At 35.4% G+C, this 24115-nt stretch overlaps 1 protein-coding gene across 2 annotated transcripts; it reads right to left on the bottom strand.

Moving 5' to 3' along the window:
* Positions 1-1138: 1138 nt before the first annotated feature.
* On the bottom strand, positions 1139-23737 carry LOC143238677 (uncharacterized). Of its 2 annotated transcripts, XR_013020712.1 has the most exons (6): positions 23566-23737; positions 10890-10951; positions 6934-7104; positions 3679-3795; positions 2811-3240; positions 1139-1307 (listed from the first exon to the last, which is right to left on the bottom strand). XR_013020712.1 is itself a non-coding variant. In XM_076479105.1 (5 exons), exons 1-5 carry the CDS (start codon positions 23672-23674, stop codon positions 3211-3213), a joined length of 489 nt encoding a protein of 162 aa, XP_076335220.1. In that variant the 5' UTR covers positions 23675-23737; the 3' UTR covers positions 2310-3210. The 2 variants fall into 2 exon arrangements, 1 of the variants encoding a protein (XP_076335220.1); XM_076479105.1 differs by lacking the exon at positions 1139-1307 and having other exon boundaries at positions 2310-3240.
* Between the last annotated feature and the right edge of the window lie 378 nt (positions 23738-24115).

Genomic DNA, 24115 nt, shown 5'->3' with positions numbered 1-24115 from the left:
GAGGAACTGCATAGTAACGCTATTAATAAAAGTGATGACAAAACTGCCAAGATATTCATTGAAATTAATAAAGATGACATTCTTAATTATGAACACAATTTGAATATTATGCCATAATTTTCTATGGTTTACCTAATATTTGTAAAGAAGGAGTTTCATTACGACCTATTGTTTTCGACAATTGAGTTTTCAGCCATACTTTACTGGGCTGTAGTTGAATTTTTAAAATGTTCACTATCATTGAATCTATATAAATAAATGTCAGTATGTGTGTATGTGTCTGTTTCTTATACGTCTCCACGTTTTTTGTTCAATTAACACAAAATTTAGCACAGTGATATAGCTCTATTTGTTATTCGTCTGCAAACCATTAACTAGATAATCAGACCAACGTCTTGCAATTCCATCTTTCACAAATGCTAATAGTTATCTTTAGTGTTTTACACTATATTATTTATACCCAATAGAAAACTAAAGTATCAATCTATCAAGCGATCTGGTTTGTTTTCTTTATGCAGCTTTGTCTATTTTATCATTTGGTTTCAAATTTCTTCTGATGGAAATTACCAATTACATTGGAGAGCTTAGCTTAATTTCTTTAAGGAAACTATCACATAGTTAAAAAGCCAGAAAATTATCTTATTTATAGGACAGTGTTTTCTGTGTATTATTATTCTCTGTTCTCAGTTGTATCATTTAATTACATAAAAGCATTATTGATTGTATCAATACCTTTAGCACATCAAAACGTGAGCTTAAGTTTCATGACAGTTGACAGCAAAAAAAGAGAAGACCCAGGTGAATATCATATTCTTTGTTTTTCATGTTTTATTTATTATTTATATCAGTGAGTAAAATGTAAAAAATAGTAACTTATGGGATAAGGTAAAGTAATTCTTTTTAATATGGTATGTTTGTATGCAGCTCATGGGTTATTTAATTTTTGGGTTTTGGTTCCAGTTTCGGATCTCTGGTGAAAACAATCTTGTGAGGGACGTCAACGTGTTTAATTTGATTATTATTTTAGGTTTCTGTACAATAAGTTTATGTTCGCTTTGGCAACGTTTCAATTGACACATGGGTGTTAGTTTGGAGCTCTACCAATAACAAATTTGTTTCGGTTTTCAGTATTTTTTCAATAACAATAAAAACGTTTCTCTGATGATGTTCTGGTTTACTGCCAAGTCTTACAGTAATAATTTTATCAACATTGTGAACAAGTCTAGTTGAGGGAGGCCTGATGTTGCTTGACACCTCCCTCTGGATACAATCATCGTCTTTATTTCTTTTGAAGCTGGTGTTTCTGCCTGAAGATGTAAATCATAATTAGTGAGGCAACACTCGTCAATCGAAAAAATGTTTTAATAACAATAATCAGTTAATAAACATTTTAAAAATATATAATTTATTCTTTATGTAACAATAATTTTATTATAATATGAGTAAAACCAAATAAGTGTTTATATGAAAATTGTAAATTATGAAATTGGTTTAAGATATCTGATAAACTACGAAATATATCTAAAGCATTGTCCCAAATAGTGAGGAAGGTAATATACAGCAGACAATAGCTTTAAATAATGTTTAACATTTATGTTTTGTACGTTCACAAATACTAACTTGCTAAACAAGATAAAACTACTGTTACAAATAAATGTTAGTTGTTCATTTCATTGTTATATAAATTAAACATGAAAAGTTATGTTATCTGAACTACAAATGACTATAAAGAGAAAACTTGGCTGACTATAAAAAACAAACACTGTTGTAAAATGTATCAGGGTGTTATTAACAAGATATGGTAGAATCACTTGTAACAAAATGGTACAAATACACTGGTACTAAACTAAGAATAATAAAATTCACATTTTAAGTAAGTTACCGTGATCTAATCATTCGCCACAATTATGTGATAACTGTTAAAAACAGAATCAGATGTTCGTAGTTACAACAGATCGTTATTTCAGTGTATGTACGGTTAATAAACTCATGAAGTTTGGCAATATTAACAATAAAAGGCAAATTTTAGTTATAGTAAGACACAAAATAACTCACTTTAATATCAGTAGTGGAAGTACGTGTGGTAATGAAAAATCACGAACGGACACTCAGACCTTTATGTTCTTTAGATGTCATTAAGGCTATACATAATAGCAATGGAAGTACCTTTTACACTATCATATATGTTTACATTTGATTCTGACTTTAGCTAAATGGATGATAATTGTCCTCCCACATGTAATAATACTGAAGAAGAGGTAATTGACCAGTTTAACTAGGGTACAGACTTATCAGACCTCAATGGTATCGAACATGTATAGGTCTGTTTTGGAAGAAGAATTACATGTGTTCAAATGACTCTGAACGCATGTTTTTCTGCAGTTGTAAATGTCTTAACAACACTTATTGTAAGCAAGCAACATCGATATCATATTGATCACACAGTTTGACACAGTATACATTACATTAAAGTGAAATGTTTTTAACTCTACCAAATATTAATCGTAAACGTAATATGAATGAGAAATTAATTCAATTTTGAACCAGATACAGATATTCACAGAAATTAAATATGAGAATGGTTATAATTATTTTATAACAATAATTTTGTATTAACATTAATAATGTACTATTAATTCCATTACATTTTAGTTGCTTCTTGCAATATATATATATATGTGTAGGTATAAATAAACTTGTCCGAAGTGAAAGTTTAATATTAAGAGCACATCCTTGTTATTAATGGTTGTATACTTATGCTGTATAATACTGAGAACTATAAAGTAAAAGAACTTTAAACGTATACGAACCGTTGGCAGTGAATCAGATTTTAATGGCTCTTCAGGTTTGTCATCATTCACGATTGTCCTAACGCTTGTCTTTAATTTAGTTTTATCAGAACCTGAAGCAGGTTTGCTCACGTTTTCTGCTCTTTCTGTTTTCTTTTCTACTGAGTGATTTTCATTTATTGTCTGCAAGATGGTTGGTTCTGTTTGATTTTCCTTTAACACCATATTAGTTTCTCTTTCATTAAACTTATTTGTTGGGGCCTTCTCACACTCAGGGATCATTGAAACAGCTTCCAAATGTCTAATTCCCTGGGGTGATCTTTTCAGTTACAAGCTCTTGGTCTTCTAGCTTTGTATAGGGAAAAACAGCACAAGACCCGAGGATGCGGTTTTTAGAGCTTTCCATTTGCCCCGGGCTTTTTTATTCACGTTGCAGAAGCAACAAAGAACGCTAAACAATAATAAAATAATAATAAAAAATAAATGAGAAATAAAAACGCGATGTTTTTCTTTCAGTTTTCTATATAAACAATACTATTAAAGATTAACTCTAAATAGTTGTCTTTTTTGTTGGTTTTTTCGTAAGCAATCAGATCTACAAAAACACTTGATTTATCACCATATAGAAGTTTCGTAAGAAGTGTTAACTATAATTGAAAAGTTATTTTTACCTCATTTGTAAGGTTAATTAAACATATTCAGCGGTATAAGGTTCATATTAGTGTTTTCACAAATTAACTACCAAAGGGGCACTGAAATCACTTGACATTTTCAAATATCCAACCCTACTATTCAATTAAAAGATAACTGGGTATTGAGGCCAGATGCTCTCTCACCCCTGTTCCACATACTTTAATAATCAAGAACTGGAAGATAACTTGTAGCTTACCACAAAGCAACAAGACAAATAAAAAATAGTGTTAGCTCTTCCATCCACCAAGGAAATCTTACAACTGTAGGTTTGGTCGCCCAGGGAGAGTAACCTTGAGAACCACTTCAGTTGGATCTTAAGAGAGAGAGTTGTTTTTAAAACCGTTTCACACATTGTATCGACTACATAAAGCAGAAAAAAAACTTCTAATGTAACTTAATAATAATAACAAAGTGTATAATTCTTTAAACTAAAAATAAACTTGATTTAACATATTAAACATTGTAATTAAATAAATATGATATTTCATACATTTATAATATATTTTCATATTAAACATTGATAACAAACTTTACAATTTGATAACTGCATATATTTGTTTGTTTTTTGTTTTGTTTTTGAATTTCGCACATAGCTACTCGAGGGCTATCTGCGCTAGCCGTCCCTAATTTAGCAGTGTAAGTCTAGAGAGAAGGCAACTAGTCATCACTACCCACCGCCATCTCTTGGGCTCCTCTTTTACCAACGAATAGTGAGATTGATCGTCACTTATAACGCCCTTACGGCTGAAAAAGCGAGCATGTTTTTTTGCGACGGGGATGCGAACCCGCAACCCTCAGATTCTTAGAAAATCTTAATTAACTTAATCATGTTATAATGGCATTCAGGTATTTTAAAACATGTGTACCTCTTTTGAAAATTTTGCAGTGTTACTTTTATAATTACTCCACGTTCTATAACAAAGAATAATGTATTATGCAGATTTAGAAAAAAATATTTTACCGAAAATGCTAACTTCCATACTACTAGAGGACGCTGAATTTCTCCTATGACACACGCCATTCGTCCCAAAGCTGTTAGGCTAATAACCTGTGGATTTGTTTTGGAATTTCGCACAAAGCTATTCGACGGCTATCTGTGCTAGCCGTCCCTAATTTAGTAGTGTAAGACTAGAGGGAAGGCAGCTAGTCATCACCACCCACCGCCAACTCTTGGGCTACTCTTTTACCAACGAATAGTGGGATTGATCGTCACATTATACACCCCCATGGCTGGGAGGGCGAGCATGTTTAGCGCGACGCGGGCGCGAACCCGCGACCCTCGGATTACGAGTCGCACGCCTTACGCGCGTGGCCATGCCAGGCCATAACCTGTGGAAAGTGAAGGAAAAAGTTACTGCACATTGTGAAAGAGGGTATAGTAATTTATGGGCACGAAATATTGAAGATTTCTTACTAGACATTTAATAATAAACTATCATAGTTGAGCTGAACAACCATATACAAAAAGAAAGGATTTTGAGGTCATGGAACTTAGGTCAGAAAGTAGAAGAAAAATATCTCGACGTGTTTTATAATAGTTAACAAAAGTTTCTGACATTGATTGGAAACTTTATAAACGCTTTACATACGTTCATGAAGCACTGTATTTATTTACATATGCAAAAAACATCAACATAATTTTATAGGAGATTGGTGTCTTTAACTCTATAAATTTGGAAATTTAGTTATATCATGGTAAATCTGCAAGAACATAGGTAAAATAAACTTCTCTGACTTTTAAAAATGCATAAGAGTACTTATCAAAAAAGAATATGTCTGCCAGGCTGAGATAAATAATGATTAGATAGGCCTTTAAAGTGCACCAAGTACCAAAAAATATTTTCATCTGAACAATTGCCTTAAAATAGCCATTGCTTGACAGTCAACAGCTTATCTCGGTTGTAAACAGGAAAGCATGATTTTATTAATTCACTAGCAAATGCCGATTGAAATATTCCAACAGCAGTTCTTCCATAAACATAAAATGTGCAGTCAAACCCAATCCATGAGATAATAGCGTACATTCAATATGATTGTCTAGCGGGTCGTTTATAACCTTTTTTTCGTCATTCCATGTGTTACTTCAAGGCGAAAAATTACATCGCGTTTATTTATAAGCAAAGGAGACTCACTGCAATACATTATTGGCAAAATTGTTTTGACTTTCGATACAAATGGGCGCATTTAGTACAACAGAGTGTCAATTTCACCAAATAACCGCGGATTTTTTTTTTTCCAATAGATGTCATCATTCCTTATTATATACCGAGTGCAAGAAAATAAGGCTACTGAAGTGAGTGTTTTTTGACAGTTGTCGTTTCTATTAGTGCCAATGGGGATGTATTCAATTCAATATAAATCAATTTATTCGACATGGTACAATAAAATCATGCATGTATACAGTGTTAATTAGAAATAGTAAAATCAAAAACATATACTGAATAACAACAAATAGATACTCAAAACACGTTCCCCTCGACATGCATTTTTCATTTCGTCATGTTTCTATCTTCAAAATATTTATTTTAATTAGTCGACGGAGGAAGTCCTGTTTTCGCCCATGAAATTCCCTCAGAAAAAAGTAACAGTTTCGTTCTTAATCATTTTTTCTTCTCAAATTGATTGTTCAGCACATACGAAAACTTTTCTTCTAATGTACTCTTGAAAAGAAGCACTTTGATACATAATTTATTTTATAAATTTAGGAAATACACTTTGTTTGTAATTAAACGCAAAGCTACATATAGGACTCTCTGTGCTCTGCTCACCAAGGGTATAGAAACCTGATTTTTAGCACTGAAAGTCCGCAAACTTACCGATGTGCCATTGAGAGGCCAGGTGATTTAGAGCGTCACAGAGAGGAATTCGGGTATTTTATGTATATATATATAAGAGAGCTTCTGAAAGTACAATAATGGTGTGGGAAATATAATCACGCTGAAGGTTTTTGTTGTTGAATTTTGCGCAAAGCTACACGAGAGCTATCTGCGCTAACCGTCCCTAATTTAGCAGTGTAAGATTAGAGCAAAGGCAGTTAGTCATCACCACCCACCGCTAACTCTTGGACTACTTTTATACCAACGAATAGTGGGATTGACCGTCACATATAACGCCCCCACAGCTGAAAGGGCGTGGATGTTTGGTGTGATAGAGATTCGAACATGGGACCTTCGAATTATGAGTGGAGTGCTCTAACTACCTGGCCATGCCGGACCAATCATGCTAGAGATTGAGTCCTTTGATTCCATTGTTTAAAAAAAACAACATATGTACTCGAACTTTAAATTCGCTAAAGAATGATAAATTCAGACCCTAATAAACAAAGATTGTTTTAGCGCAATAAAATCTCCTACAACAGTAGTATAATAATAGCGGACCGTTTTTTGTTTACTGTACCTTCCACGTCGTCCTCGACTCAAACAAAAACATATTCCACAAAAATAAAACTTACGGTTGTTAAAGGTGCAGGTGCCTTGTGATATTTTGTGAGCCACTGAGGAACAAATGTTGATTGGAAACAGAGTGTGGTTATTAACCTCTCCACGTGAAGTGTTTGATTGTTTTTATTAACCCCTGCCTCTGTCAGGCCTTCCCTAAAACATTGCTGAAAAGCTGGGGTTACCTGAAATAAATACCTTATTGTTAAAGCAAATTAGTGAAAGACACCCAAACTGAACAATAAGTTATGTTTTCAGACTTAGAAATTCACTTAAACATATGACTGTACAATTTAGGACAGACGTGGCTAACCTGAGGCACACGTGTCGCGAGTGACACGAGAGGTGAACACTTATGGAACGCGTAATTACTTATGAAATAGGGTTGTCCGGAGCTTTTGGATATATTCACCCATACTTTACCGAGAATTTTTCGCACTTTATGTCACCGTGCATAAATTTTGTTTAGAGTTTCCATACGCGCGTCAAATGTTATTAAAATACATATCACGTTGTTAACCAGTTTATTGAATTTGTTCACAAACTAGAATACCCAGTTTCGCAGTCTCGGCACTCTGGACCATCAGCTACAATGGTACCATTCAGTATATGCTACTATCAAGTTTTCTAATGTCAAGTTATACAACTAGTTCTGTTTGGTTGTTTAGTCCAGGAATTTTCTAAAGTCAAGTTGTAGAGGTAGTTCTGTTTGGTTGTTAAATTCAGTTTTCTAAAGTCAAGTTGTACGGCTAGCCAAACGTGACTAAGGTCCATCATTGTCCTAATATAGCCCGGCATGGCCAAGCGCGTTAAGGCGTGCGACTCGTAATCTGAGGGTCGCAGGTTCGCATCCGCGTCGTGCCAAACATGCTCGCCCTCCCAGCCGTGGGGGCGTTATAATGTGACAGTCAATCCCACTTTTCGTTGGCAAAAGAGTAACCCAAGAGTTGGCGGTGGGTGGTGATGACTAGCTGCCTTCCCTCTAGTCTTACACTGCTAAATTAGGGACGGCTAGCATAGATAGCCCTCGAGTAGCTTTGTGCGAAATTCCAAAAAAAAAAAAAATTGTTCTAATATTCTACACCCCTCATCATGTATTGTATAAACTTCGCTACATTCTACAACATACTACAGGCAAACTTATTTGTAGGTTCCTCAAAACACACATTTCTTTAATCCTAGATTTTTAACAGATCTTCTGTCTATTATAAACTCTAGCATTTCTCACAACCCACAGTTTAATGTGTCGAAGCTTTAGACACAATAGGACGAAACGCTGCTATAGGTAGACATAAAAATTCACTAGAATTCATGAGTAAATTCCAGAAATCCTTGCTAACCATCACCTTTTTTTGGAATCTAAGCTCTGACACGTAAATTTATACCAAGTTAACGTTAGTAATGCTATGAACAGTGTTGACCCACAGAACATGTAGTCAACTTTTTGTAACCTATCATCTAAATATGAGTGCTACTAATCACGCGCTTTCCGGCTATAATTCTGATAACTGCTAGCATCGCTGAGGTAGTTGGAAAATTTCATACACGCGCGTGTGAATAGCCACAGTCGGCGTATAAATTAAAGTTGAGTTAATGAAATCACTGTTCAACGACTGTTAACACAGTATTTTTAAAACGTTTTCTCCGCTGTGTAATTAGTTTACTTACTAAGTGCTGCCGCTTAGCGGAAAGCGCTCGAACTTCACAAGCATCGAAGCACATTACCCAAAATAACCACTGGGTATCTAATGGGACAGAATTCCACCTCCACAGATTGTTGAAAGGTCAGACGGGAATTCCCGATAGGAGAAGAACAGTTAAAATATGTTATTTGGGTTTTATAAAAGTTTTTAGGTTTTGTGTTTTTGTCGACAAATAATGTGTGATTTATATTACCAAAACAATGACTTCCATGTGACACGTTAAGCAACACTTCGGTATAGGTATTTTCTTTGCCTGTTTATTTTATTCTGATTCTTGGCACAATCCTCGCCGAACTTTCCACTTTTCTTTTCCTGTTGTTACTTGTTTTTATAAACGTCTCTAAGAACGAGATATTACGAAGTCAGCAGACACGCCACGATTCGGAGAATAAATCAAATATCTATCAAATCATGAGGTCCGGGTTTTTTGTTTCTCAGGAATATAATGTGGATTATGCGACGGGAACTTTAAATATATATATATATATACACAGCCATCCAAATCTGAGTTAATATTGTATGTATAAAGAGATAAAATTGTTTTTGTTCTTTTCTGTTTTGGAATTTCGCGCAGAGCTACACGAGGACTATCTGCGTTAGCCGTCCCTAATTTTGCAGTGTAGGATTAGAAGGAAGGCAGCTAGTCACCACCACCCAACGCCAACTCTTGGGCTACTACTCTTTTACCAACGAATAGTGGGATTGACCGTAACATCATAACGCCCCCACGGCTGAAAAGGCGAGCATATTTGGTGTTACGGGGATTCAAACCCCCGACCCTCAGATTACAAGTAGAGTGTCTTAACCACCTGGTCATGCCGGGGCCTAACAGGATAAGACTGACATTGCTGTATGGACAAGTAAATAACATCGTGTCTTTGGCACTTGTTACATCATAACCGTATCTTATAACTTAAATAAACATCACATTATACTTAGCACGGGTACAACTTCAAACCGAAACATCTGAACGGAATAGAACCTACAAAGTAATGGCTTGATAATACGTTTCTAACTGCTGTTTATATGTCATCAAGAGATTTAAAAGACGACCCCTGTTAGTACAGACATGTGAGATGGAGGATTTTTGTCCTAACCTCCAGGTGACATCATGGTCAAAATTTCGTTTGTTTATTCGTTGTTAAGCGTGATTTTGAACGCCATAACTCCCGAGACTTGTTGTTGAGCCGCTGGGGATTATAAAAAAGTTACTAAATAACTTTAATGTTTATATTGTTGTGTCACTGGGAGCGATAAAAAGTTACTGTATAACATGAATATTTAGTAAGAGTGATTAATTCGGAACGGTGCTTATGGTAAACTATATCTTATTTTGGGACAAAACATTTTTCAACATAAGCAACATTAAAAAAAAAATTATATTTCTTCGTTGGTATAATTTGAGCTATTAAACCAACCTCAAAACTTCAGCGATGTTTAATTTGTTATCACCTGGTTTAACTTACTTTTGATCTATTTGTTCTATATATGATTGATACTTCATTTAAGTGTATTTTCATTAAGCGATCATGATTTAATTAATGTCAAGAGTTACCCGACGATTTGTTGAAATCTGCTATGCAGAGGCTTAGGTACAATTTTCCCAAAGACAAGAATCGTTGAATATTACTAGCATTTTGTTTAGTTGTTTCTGAATTTCTCACAAAGCTACACGAGGGTTATCTGCACTAGCCGTCCCTAATTTAGCAGTATAAGACCAGAGGGAAGGTAGCTAGTTATCGCTACCCACCGCCAACTCTTGGGCTACTCTTTTACCAACGAATAGTGGGATTGACAGTCACATTATAACGCCCCTACGGCTGAAAGGGCGAGCATGTTTGGTGTGACGGGGATTCGAACCTGCGACCCTCAGATTACGAGTCGAGTGCCTTAACCATCTGGCCATGCCGGGCCTACTAGCATTATTTTAAATGTCTTATTTCTGATTTATAATTTGCTTTTATGTATGTGTTGATAAAAATATATGTTAATAACTTTACACAGGCAGATAGCTTAGTATAATGTTCAAGTTCTCGTGTTTCTCATCAAAAATATTTTCGATAAAGCAGAATTAATAAGGAGTACAAAGGTTATAAGATACTGTGTAGTGTTGTTTACCAGCGTTTTAAAACAAAGCATTTAATAACGACCGATATGTGATACGATACTGTTTGATATAGCGAACATCACGAATATGTGCATCTACGAAATGCACTCGAGTTCCGTTTACAAAGATTACCAGAAACTAGTAAAAACCAAACTCTTACCTTTTTAGCCAAACGTTCTTCTAAGCGTTCAACCTTTGTCTCTACTTGTAATTCGTTTGTAGCTGCATATAAAAGATGAATATTTTCATGACTAGCATTCGAAAACAATGGGCATTTATTGATTAATTATGAAGGCAACAGATAAGTTGTCTGAAATTATTAGTCACTATTTGTTATATTCTCTCTTCTTTTTTTGACGTCCTTAGACCTTCCTGTAAAACTTAAAAGTTTAATATTTTGTTGAATATGTGGATCTGATTTTAAGAATCAATAACAAATTAGTAAGGTTTATAACTTATTTCATATTCAAAATATAACATTCCATCATCTTTTGATCATTCAAATAAACGTACAAAAGAAGCACTCATCTGTCTTTAACATAAAATTTCCCTAGAGATTGCTAGGGAGATTTATGATGTCTTTTGTAAATTATTTCTAAATAAATCAACGTGTTTTCACTTGAGATTACGAAAAAATTTTTCGTCTGCAAAATCTTCTGTGACCTCGTGCATACATGGTAATTGCCTTGACAACCAGGCTCCATTGATAATCGGCTTTCAAGGCAACATTTATGATGTTTCATTCACATGATGCGCTCCCGGCCAATCACGACAAATGATTTATACAAGGGGGTAGAATAATGAGTTTTTCTAGTCAAGAAAGATTCTTTTACTTGCTACATTTTAATATAATTTGATTTTCATTGTAAATGTATGTATATTAACACTTTGTTTATATTCAAAGCTTCAAATCATAATTAAAATATACCAGAATAAGTAAACATTTATGGACAAGATGATATTCTTGTGTACTCAGATCTAGATATTTTATGACAAAGCTAAGTAAGTAGAAAATTATATTCACAGAGGTTTTTTCTTCAACTACCGAGGTCTAAATAATTTACGAAAAAACTGACGAGAAAATTCTATACAAGCCAAAAGGTATATTAGAAGTGGACAATGTCGGTTTGGAACATGTTACATTCAATAGAGTTTGTGCATTTCTTGACAGGTTTCACAGTAAACATAGTTGAGTATGTTACTGTAAAACCATTTTGAAGCTTAATTGTGTTGTTACAGTCTATGTCGTCATGTCCGTTTATGTTCATCAGTCTGAACATATAATAAATGTTAGACACTGCGTCAGGTAAGTTGATTGTTATGGAATAGCATAAATACCTATTTTATTTCCCTGATGCTTGAGGTTTGCAACGGTTGAACTGGAAGTAAGACTAAAATATTTATGTTGCGTTGGAACACGTAAATTACTTCTGCTACTGACTTTTGTGTTTGTGGATTCTCATATTTTATGATACTTCATACTTTACTCAACAAAGCTTAGATATGACTTGTTGCAGGTCTTTTCCTGAATGGTTCTGGGTTCTCAAATTGATCAATCTTTCTTTTTTTTACTGTGCCATTAAGAACAAAGGCTATTGCTGTACTAAAAAACTAAATGCTGCTCTGAACACATATTTATTATCTGAATGTACGAATTTTTTTGTGTGGAAAAAGGTGATCTGTTTTTGTTATTATCACACAACGTACGAAATGTCAAACAATGTCAAAATGTAGTTGTGGTACAATCTGTTCCATCGCGATTTGATATCAGCTGTAGTTGTCACTTGATTTCACTTTATTTGCACATTCAAAATCGGTTTAACGTAATATACTGAACCATCTGCAACTAATGATAAGACAGTGCAAGTCGTTAAAGTATGTATTAAACTGTAGTTTGTTTTTTTAGAACAAGTTACATTGGCTTATCTGCTGTATCCATCGTGGGAACGCATTTTAGCGTCGTAAGTCCACAGATTTACTGCGTTCAAATCAGGGGACATTAAGTTGCAATGCGCAATAGTTTCAAAATCAAATTTTAAAGTATGGCTATAACACATGCGATGGCTTCTAGGTTATCAGTCAACGAATTACTGCTAGATCAGACTATAGGAATACATTTTGCCATATTCCAGCTAGTATAACTCGTATTGCAACATCTTCGGGTTTAATAATGAAACAAGTTCATAAAATATTTTTAGAATAAACAATGTGTTTGGGGGGAAGGATAGATTCTTGTTTTTAGTAGTACGATAATACTCGTAATAAATCATTACAAGTGAACTACATTTATAAGATTTATGCATTACAAATAGAAAGTTACAAATGAGAGCACGCCGCGACAGGTGTGACCAAGATGTAAGCGAAAGCAACTTTTTGGTCAACTTTTCTCTTCGCAGCGAAAACGGCAGATGAATGTATAATGAAAGAGTACAATTAGTTGTTTTTGTTTTTTCTCCCTTGATTTCCACTTAAGGTTTGGCATTGAAATACAATCAACAAAACTGTATTATTAATAATTTAGGAAACCAGTATAAGAAAGATAAAATAATATTTTTTATTCTTTGGTGAATTGTGTATTCGTTTTATGTTTGTTTGTTTTGAATTTCGCGTAAAGTTATATGGAGAATATCTGCACTAGCCGTCTCTCATTTAGCAGTTTGTTTTGAATTTCGCGCAAAGCTACATAATGGCCACCTGCGCTAGTCGTCTCTAATTTGGCAGTGCAAAACTAGAGGGAAGGCAGATAGTCATCGCTAGCCACCGCCAACTCTGAGGCTACTCTTTTACCAACGAATAGTGGGGTTGACCGTCACATTATAAAGCCCCCACGGCTCAAAGGGCAAGCATGTTCGGTGAGAAGGGGATTCGAACCCGCGACCCTCGGATTACGAGTCTCGGGCTTTAACCACTTGCCTGTGCTGGGCCGGTTCAAAAGGCTGGTCTCCTTTTACCTATTGATGTATTTTAAACACCTTTATATAAATGATTCTATATTAACATGATAGTACTGTTTGGTTGTAGTTAAGCACAAAGCTACACGTCCCCCACTGGTACAGCGGTAAGTCTACGGATTTACAACACTATACTCAGTGGTTCGATTCCCCTCGGTGAACTCAGCAGATAGCCGGATGTGGCTTTGCCATAAGAAAACACACACAAAGATACACATTAGTATCTGTGCTCGGCCCAACACGGATATCGAAACCCAGTTTATAGCGTTGTAAGTCCGTAGACATGCCGCTGTGCCACTATGGAGCTGATAGTATTCGTCTGTTGTATGTCCAAGTAATTACTTTGCAGGATGTGGATGGATCTTCACCAAAACTGTTATTAAGGTTTATTAGGTCCATAAGGAGGTACACACACACATTTTAAGTTTTACATTTTGCAGTTTTTATGGGCGTTTTTGTGTGTTTTACTGCGAACTTAACTTTTCTGGATGGGTCTTCACCTAATTTGAAAAGAGGTTCATCGGGTCCATGCATAGATCCGAGCAAATATGAGGGTTTACATTTTGTGTTTTGCAGTTTTATGGAGATTTTTGCAACTACATATAAGGGAAGTAACTTTTCATGTCCTAACATAACCTTTCATTAATCACAAATAAACATAACTTCCGTCCAGGGAACGGGTACTCCAGCTTGTTATGAAATAATACCCATGAAAATGGTCACCACGTGGGAACTAGATGGACTAGTTAGCCATTTCCACGATATACAACAGAAGTATCTTGATAACGAGAGAAGAGACAATACACTGAAGAACATGGAGTGATCTATTCAACTGAAAACTCTATTATAATGAGAACTGCATTTCTACTGTGAAAGGATGGCAGGTATTAATAAGAGATGAGCAGTAAAAAATAGTCACTGTGACTTCAGAACTTTCAGAATAATATATTTACTCACGTGCATTTTTTAGTGAAAATCGGAATACAAGCTAAAATAACTTACTCGTGGAAGATACTTATCAAATATGAAAAATAACGAATTTTTGATGTAGTACAACAATATGGAAGAACCAAATACTAGCCAAAGTAGTAACCACATGCTTTAGATGTTTTGTTTTTTCTAAGAAGAAACAAAATAAGGAGAGTTTGCGTAAAGAAATAACCTTAAAATTTTGTTTATTTCTCACTTTAAACATAACATCATTATCAGAATCCATGATATTAGAGAAAGAAGTAGATTAAAAACATTAATTAAAGACAAAAATGAGAAACACGGAGGTTAGGGCGCTCGACCCCTTAATCTGAGGGTTGAGGGTCACACCAACATTGCTTGCCATTTCAGCCGTGGGTGCGTTATAATGTTATGGTAAATCCCACTGTTTGTTGGTAAAAGAGTAGTCCAAAGGTTAGCGGTGGGTAGTGACGACTAGCTGCCTTCCCTCTAATATTACATCGCTAAATTAGGGACGGCTAGCACAGATAGCCTTCGTGTAGCTTGGCCCAAAATTCAGAAAACAAACAATTAAGAAACCTCTAACCCAGGCGATTTTGAAAAGCAGCAAACCTTTATTCACGAGGGACAAACTGCAAAGTAACGTTGAAAATCTGTGCATTTTATAAGAAAAAAGATCATTTTTAATAGTGTAATATCAGGTTAAATGTTATCGTAAAACTTAAAGGACTAAATAGTGAAGTTTTTTAAAATTATTATTAATGGTTTCGCCCCCAGCGGCAAGTCTACGTACTTATAACGACAGAAACTAGGTTTCCATACACTTGGTGAGGAAAGAATAGTTAATCCCTCGCTGGTACAGCGGTAAGTTCACAGGTTTACAACGCTAAAATTAGTGATTCAATTCCCATCAATAGATTCACCAGATAGCCCGATGTGGTTTTGCTATACAAAAAACAAACAAACAAAAAATCACCTACATACGCACAGAGAGCCCATTATGGAACTTCCTGTTTAACTAAAAGCAAACAACAATCGTTTACAAAGTAACCTAAAACCACTGCAAAGAAACTAGTAATTAAAGCGCCATTTTCGGGCACGAACAGTTATTAACTAAGTTTTCTGGCTCATCGTTTATTTTTCACACCTTGGTAGGGTTAGTTCAACGTTCATATGTCGGTTCATTTGTGTGTGTTTTCCTCATGTCATGATGGATAATTTCATGGCAAATTTCCAAACCCGCCTTAACATTCAAAACCAGACCAATCATACTAAAATAGTGACAAATGACCCTATGCACACATTTGAAAGTCTCTTAAGTACACCGAATTATATGTATATTAAAACATTAAACAATAAAATATCAAACAGACTTTTACCTACAAAATGTGACAACTAAACTTCAAAATATATGCAATCACGCCGAGGGTTTGTTTCAAAAATTTCGCGCAAAACTATTTATAACTGTCTTTAAATTACAGCCAAGGCAAGCGGTAACTAGGACTCACCGCCGAATTCTGGGCTATTCTTAAAAACAAAACAATGGAATTTGACTATCACTTTTATAACGCACCCATAATGCGGAAGCATTCGTATTCACAGTCTGGTCACAGTAACCAATAGGCCATGCCCGGCTTTCCGGAAGATATAAACTATTTTGAACATATAATTTACTTTCGGTAACAGCATAAAACTACTACAATCATTTTGAAGTACCAATTCCTTTAAATCTCGAGCCTGGTGGTTAGGGTGCTGGACTCGTAATCCGAGGGTCGTGGGTTCGAATCTCCATCACACCAAATATGCTCACCCTTTCAGCTGTGGGGACTCTATAATGTAAGGGTCAATCCCACTATTCGTTGGCAAAAGAGTAGCCCAAGAGTTGACGGTTGGTAGTGTTGACTAGCTGCCTTCCCTCTAATCTATCAATGCCGAATTAGGGACGGCTAGGGTAGATAACGCTCGAATTGTTTTGCGCGAAATTCAAAATAAACCGAACCTTTGGATCTCAGTTGATTTACAGATTATGCAAGTACATTACTAACAAATGAAATATCCCTTCAAGAATTACTAGAAGCAATAAAAAACACAAAAACAAAGCATCAGGTGAAGACGAAATACAAGCTATCCTCCTAAAAAAGGGCACTCCGAAATTGTTTGACCACCTAAATTCACTTTTTAACTTATCACTATCCTCAGGATACATCCCAGTTTCTTGGAAGCTTGCAAATATATTAATGTTCCATAAGGAAGGAAAGCCAGCGAATAAACCTAACAGCTACCGGCCAATCAGCCTGACCAGCTGTGTAGGCAAAATTCTTGAAAGAATAATCAGTAATAGACTCTTCACATTCTTGGAGATAACATCAAAATTACCAAAAGAACAAAATGGATTCAGGAAATTTAGACAAACGACAGACCACCTAATCAGATTAACCGAAACCATAATAGATAGCTTCAACAAAAAAGAATGTACAGTCGCTTGCTTCCTTGATATCGAGAAAGCATTCGACACTGTTTGGCACGATGGTCTAAGGTTCCGAATGAATGAAATGGAACTACCGCGAGGAATTATTCGCTGGTTATCTAACTTTTTGGAAAATAGAAAATGTAGAGTAAATGTTGAAGGAACTTTTTCTGAATACTTTACTCCAACAAGCTGGTGTCCCTCAGGGAGGGGTGGTTAGTCCTATACTCTTCATTATGTATGTAAACAATATGCCACTGAGGGATCCAAATCATGGATTCTCTTCACAGTTCGCAGATGATGTGGCAGTCTGGAAAAGTGCCGCAACACCCACGGTAGCAGCCACGAACATACAACCGCAACTAAATAGAATAAGTGAATACTGTTAAAAATATAGAATAAAAATAAACACAGCAAAAACACAACTCGTAGTCTTTACGAAATCGACAAAACACAAAAAACAACAGCCAGAATTATATATGAATGGCACTCTACTCCAGATTGCCCCATCGGCAAAATTTTTAGGTCTGACCTATGATTCAAAACTAACTTGGATCAATCATGTGAACGAAATTAAAAATAAAGTCTGGCGAAGAACTAACTATGCTAGGAGTCTAACTGGTAAAAACAGTGAAGCATCTACAGATAACATACTAAAAATCTGTAAAACATATATTAAACCTGTAATAGACTATGCAGCTCCAGCATGGATAACTGTAATCAATAAAATAATTAAAACTAAACTACAAACAATCCAAAACACACTCCTCACAACTGCATACAGAGTTCCAAGAACAATATCATCTCAATTCATTCACAAATACAGTGGAGCGCCATTAAGCCGCGGACCAGTAAACCGTGAAATCGCTTTAGCGGCTGTAGTAAGTCCTGTTCCGAAATTTTTAATGTATTAAATCTACTACCTGGCTTTTTAAAGTTTCTCACACTCTCCTTGTCTTTATAACTTCAAGGGGATATTTAAAAAGGATTTGCTTTAATTTGGGAAATAAATAAATGTATTACAATAGAAATTGACCGTTAATCTACCTTATCCGCTCTCTATGTCAGCTCTATGGAGGCCGCCATTGTTACCGAATCACACCTCTCCATACATTAAAGTTAATCCGCGGTAAATCCGTGAAAAAAGTGATCAAAAATTAAAGTATTATTTTTAATTCGATAATCCGATATTTTTATGGAATTGTATAAATATTGGCCACAAACCCAATAGAAATCACTTCAGTTTCTGAATTAATAGTGAGCATATCATATTGACATGGCGGCCCGCATGTAACGCGGGAAGACGAAATTTTACAGGGAAAAGCGAACTATTGCAATGCATTGGTCGTTTGTGTTAAAACGGCACTTGTCAATTGTATCCGAATAGTCTGTACATTAATATTATAATGATCACGCAATGGCCCGGATGAGGCTCCTCGGCGAAGCTGTTGGCGACTTCGGCTTTTCAGTCACAAAGTATTAAGCCGCGGACCACTTAAGCCGCGGTTAAGTAGGTTGACCCCCAAAATATCGCGGCTTAACGGCGCTCCACTGTACTCGAACATACCAACCACACCAGATAGACTCCTACATTTTACAATAATGTACTTTAATAAGAATTGGATGAAAAACGAATTACTATGCGAACTAGACAGGTACCTCATACACGATGAAGCTAGTCCTAAATATCTCTTCCCAGTTAACTTATATTTTAAATATAAAAATAATAAAAAAGAAAAAAATATAAAAACTTTAAATAATACTAAAAATATAAAACTTTAAATAATAATAAAAAAATATATAAACTTTAAATAATGATAAAAAATATATATAAACTTAAAATGCCACCAGCAAACTTGACATTATGCTAATAGAATAAAATAATAACTGTATACGAGCCAAAATACATGGACATTGCCCTGAAAAGGACCAAATAATATTCAGTTCACAGATATAAATATCAATCAGCCAAGAATATAAGTACGGGGAGGAGGAAGAGGTCATAGAGAACCTGACCCTCCAGGGTATGAACTTTTATTACCCAAACACCGACGACATTCATTCAGTTGATTTACACAAGGTTCCAGGACAGGTAAGATTAAACATATGCAATGGCATCTACACGTGGGAACAAAAACATTTACAGAGCTGCGCTGTAGAAACATAAAGAATATGTGAATAAAAACTTTGAATATCAGAAAGTACAAAACAAAACGAAAACAGAGAATTTTGGAAGAACTCATAAATATTCTGAGTCGTAAAATGTGCCGTAAAACAAGTGTTGTTTCTTTTGTCCCAGACAGTGTTTATGCCTGAATAACAAAGGACCTTTCTTAAGAATCAACACACGTCTATTTTTTTCTTTCAGACAACATCATAAGTCTGTACATACAAAGAAAAAATCTACAACACGTGATTTACAAATTTTAAAAAGGAGGCTTTCCTTCAGGGAATGCAAAGAAACCTGTTTTAGAATTATACGTTATTAAGCTGAACTCAGGTTCTAAAGTATTGTGCAATTTTAATGCAATAAAAGATAACGAGATATTTTGTTATTCCAGAACATTCGAGGTTTAGTTTTCTGCTTAATTTTAAACAAACACCTGAAAAAGCAGAAAACTACACAATGGGCTACGTGTGCACTGCCCACCACAAGTATCGAGGCCCGGTTTCTTACGGAGTGAGTACAGACATACCACTGTGCCAATGGGGGCGCTCTTCAGATGTCTTTTGTTTGTTTGTTTGTTTGGAAATTTCGCACAAAGCTACTCGAGGGCTATCTGTGCTAGCCGTCCCTAATTTAGCAGTGTAAGACTAGAGGGAAGGCAGCTAGTCATCACCACCTACCGCCAACTCTTGGGCTACTCTTTACCAACGAATAGTGGGATTGATCGTCACATTATACACCCCCACGGCTGGGAGGGCGAGCATGTTTAGCGCGACGCGGGCGCGAACCCGCGACTCTCGGTCTACGAGTCGCACGTCTTACGCGCTAGGCCATGCCGGGCCCTTCAGATGTCAAACAGAATACTTATTCGCATCAATCTATTGTTTCCTACCATTGGGATCAATTTTTATCTGTCAACAATGCTTTCTAGTTTATACTTTATCAATCTCTATGAAATGGTGTAGGAAGCGGGAGTCCTGTCCCCCACTATAAAAAAAAAAAATCTATTCCAGTAAATATTGTGATAATTATTCTCAGTAAAAGCGAGAGAAAGATTTTATTCAGGTCCCAAGAACCCCCAGGTAACCCCTGTGCCTCTGATATAACGGATGTACTTGTGCCCCACATTCCTTAGCTTCAATTAGTTTTACACACAGATATCAGTTCCTATAATCGATAAATCAATTGTAATGTATTTCCTATATACCTGAAACACAGTGACGCTCTTACGACTGTTTATGTATGCGCTGCATCGTTTTATTAAAGTAACATTGATTAACGTTATATTCCGGTAGAAAAAGCAAAAAAACAAACAAGTGGTTTGAATTTCGCCCAAAGCCACATGAGGGCTATTTGTGCTAGCCGTCTCTAATTTTGCAGTGTAAGACTAGAGGGAAGGCAGCTAGTCATCACCATCCACCGCCAACTCTTAGACTACTCTTTTACCAACGAATATTGGGATTTACTGTAACATTGTAGCGCCCCCACGGCTAAAAGATCGAGCATGTTTGGTGTGACGGGGATTTGAACCCACCACCCTCGGATTACGAGTCGAGTGCCTTAACCACCTTGTTGTCGAGAGACAACCGTAACAATCAAACAATGTTGTATTTAGTATTGGATCATTCCTCCATGCATTGTTATTTTTTTATTACATTAAATGATAAATTAATATATTTTAGACTAAAATCATTTTCACAAATTTTAATTCAATGAGGGGGAAGGTCGTTGACTTACGTAACTAGACTAATTTGTTTATATTCTAGTTGGTACTAAACAGGATTATATAATTTTGTGAGTTTAATCACTATGTTCTTTTCATAACTATAAAATTTTCTTTTTTGTCACGTTTGCTATTTTCACCCTTTCTATTGGAGAGCATTTCTACCGTCGAATTATTTCGGTTTGAGTAGGAATTTTTCTGGCATTTATTTCAGTAGTCATCAAGATAGTGGGTCTTAAACCGTCAGTTAACTTTATTGTTTGTTAGGCCCAGCTGGTTAAGACACTCCACTCGTAATCTGAGGGTTAAAGGGTCGAATTCCATCACCAAACATGCTTGCCATTTCAGCTGTGTGGGCGTTATAATGTCATGGTCAATCCCACTATTCGTTGGTAAAAACGGCTAGCGCAGATAGCCTTCTTGTAACTTTGCGCGAAATTCAAAAATAAACATAAACCGTCAGTTAACTTTTTTGCTTGCTTGTTTGTTAAACTTCATTTTTTTTGTAGTCTGGACTTCTAAAAGTTTGTTTAATTGAGAATGAACTTAACAGTTTCCTAGTCCGAGAGTCGAATGCATGTTGTGCTGGAGTTTATATCACGAGATTAACATTAGGCTTTGTTTGTTTTTCAGAACGGATTTTTACCTTGAACGTTAAATAGCTTTCAGTAATTATTTTACTTTATTATATGGAAACAAAGCTTATAAAAAAATCCTCCATAACCATAATAAAAACGATGCTAATCAAGTCTGCACTAGCGCCATTGGTATTGACTGTCGGATAAACATTTGTTTGTTTGTTTGTTGAAGTTTACACAAAGATAGTCGAGGGTTACATACGCTAGCCGTCCGTAATTTAGAAGTGACAGACCAGAAGAATGCAGCCAGTCAACTCCTAGGCTCGTATTTTATCAACAAACTGTAGGATTTACCGTTATATTTATAACGCCCTTACGGCTGAAAGGGCGAACGTATTATGTAACAGGACTCGAATCTATCAGTCACAGCTTGCGAGTCGATGGTCCTAACCACCATACTACATCAGACCATCACCTGGATTAGTACTAAATAAAGTTCAAGATATAATGAGTTGTTGCTTCCACTTTCTTGTTATTACAATGCGGTACATTAAAACACGTTGACCCGTTTCACCTGGGTGTACATGGCTGTATTTCAAAGGAACCCTATTATAAAACAAGATAAACATTTCCTACATATATTAATTCTATGATGCTTCAAATGTTAATTAAAACCTTCCGCATTGTTTTTTTATTTTTTTAATTAGAATCGTAATGAAATATATCAAATGGTGTAATTGTAATAAGCTTCCAGTGGCTCCGCGGCAACTTTGAAAGTTTATAACATGAAAAACGAGAGATAAATAAATACACGCGGTTGTCACAGCATAGGCAGCTTTCTGTTTAACTACAAACAAACAATTTATTATTATATGAGCTATAATTTGTTTTAGCAAGTAATTAGAATTTCAAAATTCCAATTTCCTTGTCCAAGAGACCGTGGATAGATTAATGTTACTCTAGGTTTTATAAAAATATACTGACGACGCAGTTAGACAATTGTAAAACCTCACGTTACGTCACTAACGCATATAATCTGTTAATTCTAATGATGTATTTTTTTTATTTTGAACTAAATTACACTGAAATCTAAGACATGCTTGTGTCGATACAAGTTTTAAAAAATGTTTGTATCAATAAATTCTACAATTTGATTTATAGTTGTTGTTTTTTTTTAATGAAAGATGTGTAATAATATAATCGATTTCATTTCACAATAAAACTCACTCCGGGTTCTGCTCAGTGGACTCAGAAGATAGCCCGATTTAACTTTGTTATACGGTAAAATGCAAACACATATTATGTTTTTGTACAGCACTCCCCTCTTTCCATACATACACACACATATAGAGAGAGGGGCGATGGCAGAAGAAATCAACAGCTCACTTATTCTTATGAATTTTAGACCTTATCATTCCACAACGTACAGCACGAAGTCTTCATCTTAAACTTTCATTCACAATTTAAACAACATTCACAAAGTTTTAAAATTGAAAAAGTAAAACACGCTTTAAAATACGTGAACGACTTTGAATAATTTATATTTGTTCAAAACACGAAGATGAAGCTAACATTAATGCCCGAAACAACTATTATGTTAAACTGAGTTTATTTATTCAAAATACGATAAAAACATGTATATTGTAAAGTTTCTGTTAATTTTAATTAATCATTCAGCTCTGAATGTTCCTCATCAAACATGAGTTTATTCTTTTCAAACTCCCCGCTAGTACAGCGGTATGTCTCTGGATTTATAAAGCTGCAATCAGGGGGTCGTTTCGCCTCGGTGAGCTGAGAAGATAGCCCGATGTGGCTTTACAATACGAAAAACAAACACACTATTCTTTTTAACAACATAAAGACAAAATATATTATTATATCAGGAGTGTTATTATTTTTATTTGCATTCAACGAAATACTAATATCGTAATTTTATCGTGCCCAAGTTATACGTAACAACTGGTTTGACAGTAAAATAATAGTATTAACTAATGCTTACCGCAGAGTTTATATACGAGTGACAGAACATCGTAAACGGTGGGCACTTGGTGTGTTCGTATCTCTGTTGTTAGGATGGTTAGATAAGCTAAAAACACAATTGGTTTCATTGTTCTCGACCATCACCACCAGAACAGACAGCACGAGACCCCAGCACTAACCATCCAGTGACTCTGTCGACACTTTGAAGAACACGTCATTGACGACGTCACAAGTTCTTCCACTGATCACTGATCGACGACACACGTAATTTATCGTTAATGAGTTTTCTCTTTACGTCTTTTTCCTACCTTTATAATAGGTTTTTCTTCATAGAATTGTTCTCCCCGTAACATAACGGTTAGCATGAAGGCTTATAACGCTAAAAAGTTGTTTGTTATACCCGTGGTGGGCCTACTGTGTGGCTCTTTCCGTTTTAATAATACAATTAATATATAATGAACAAGTTATATATAAATATATAACAATTTTGTCTTGTCTTTGGTTTTTATTTGATTGTGCTCTTTTACATATATCTATTCTAAACAATATCGTGGATACAATTAACTACA

This window comes from Tachypleus tridentatus, chromosome 13 (assembly GCF_004210375.1).
Source record: "Tachypleus tridentatus isolate NWPU-2018 chromosome 13, ASM421037v1, whole genome shotgun sequence".
Classification (NCBI taxonomy): Eukaryota; Metazoa; Arthropoda; class Merostomata; order Xiphosura; family Limulidae; genus Tachypleus; species Tachypleus tridentatus.
The sequence above is the reverse complement of the archived record's forward strand: the minus strand, read 5'-3'. Positions and strand labels throughout refer to the sequence as shown.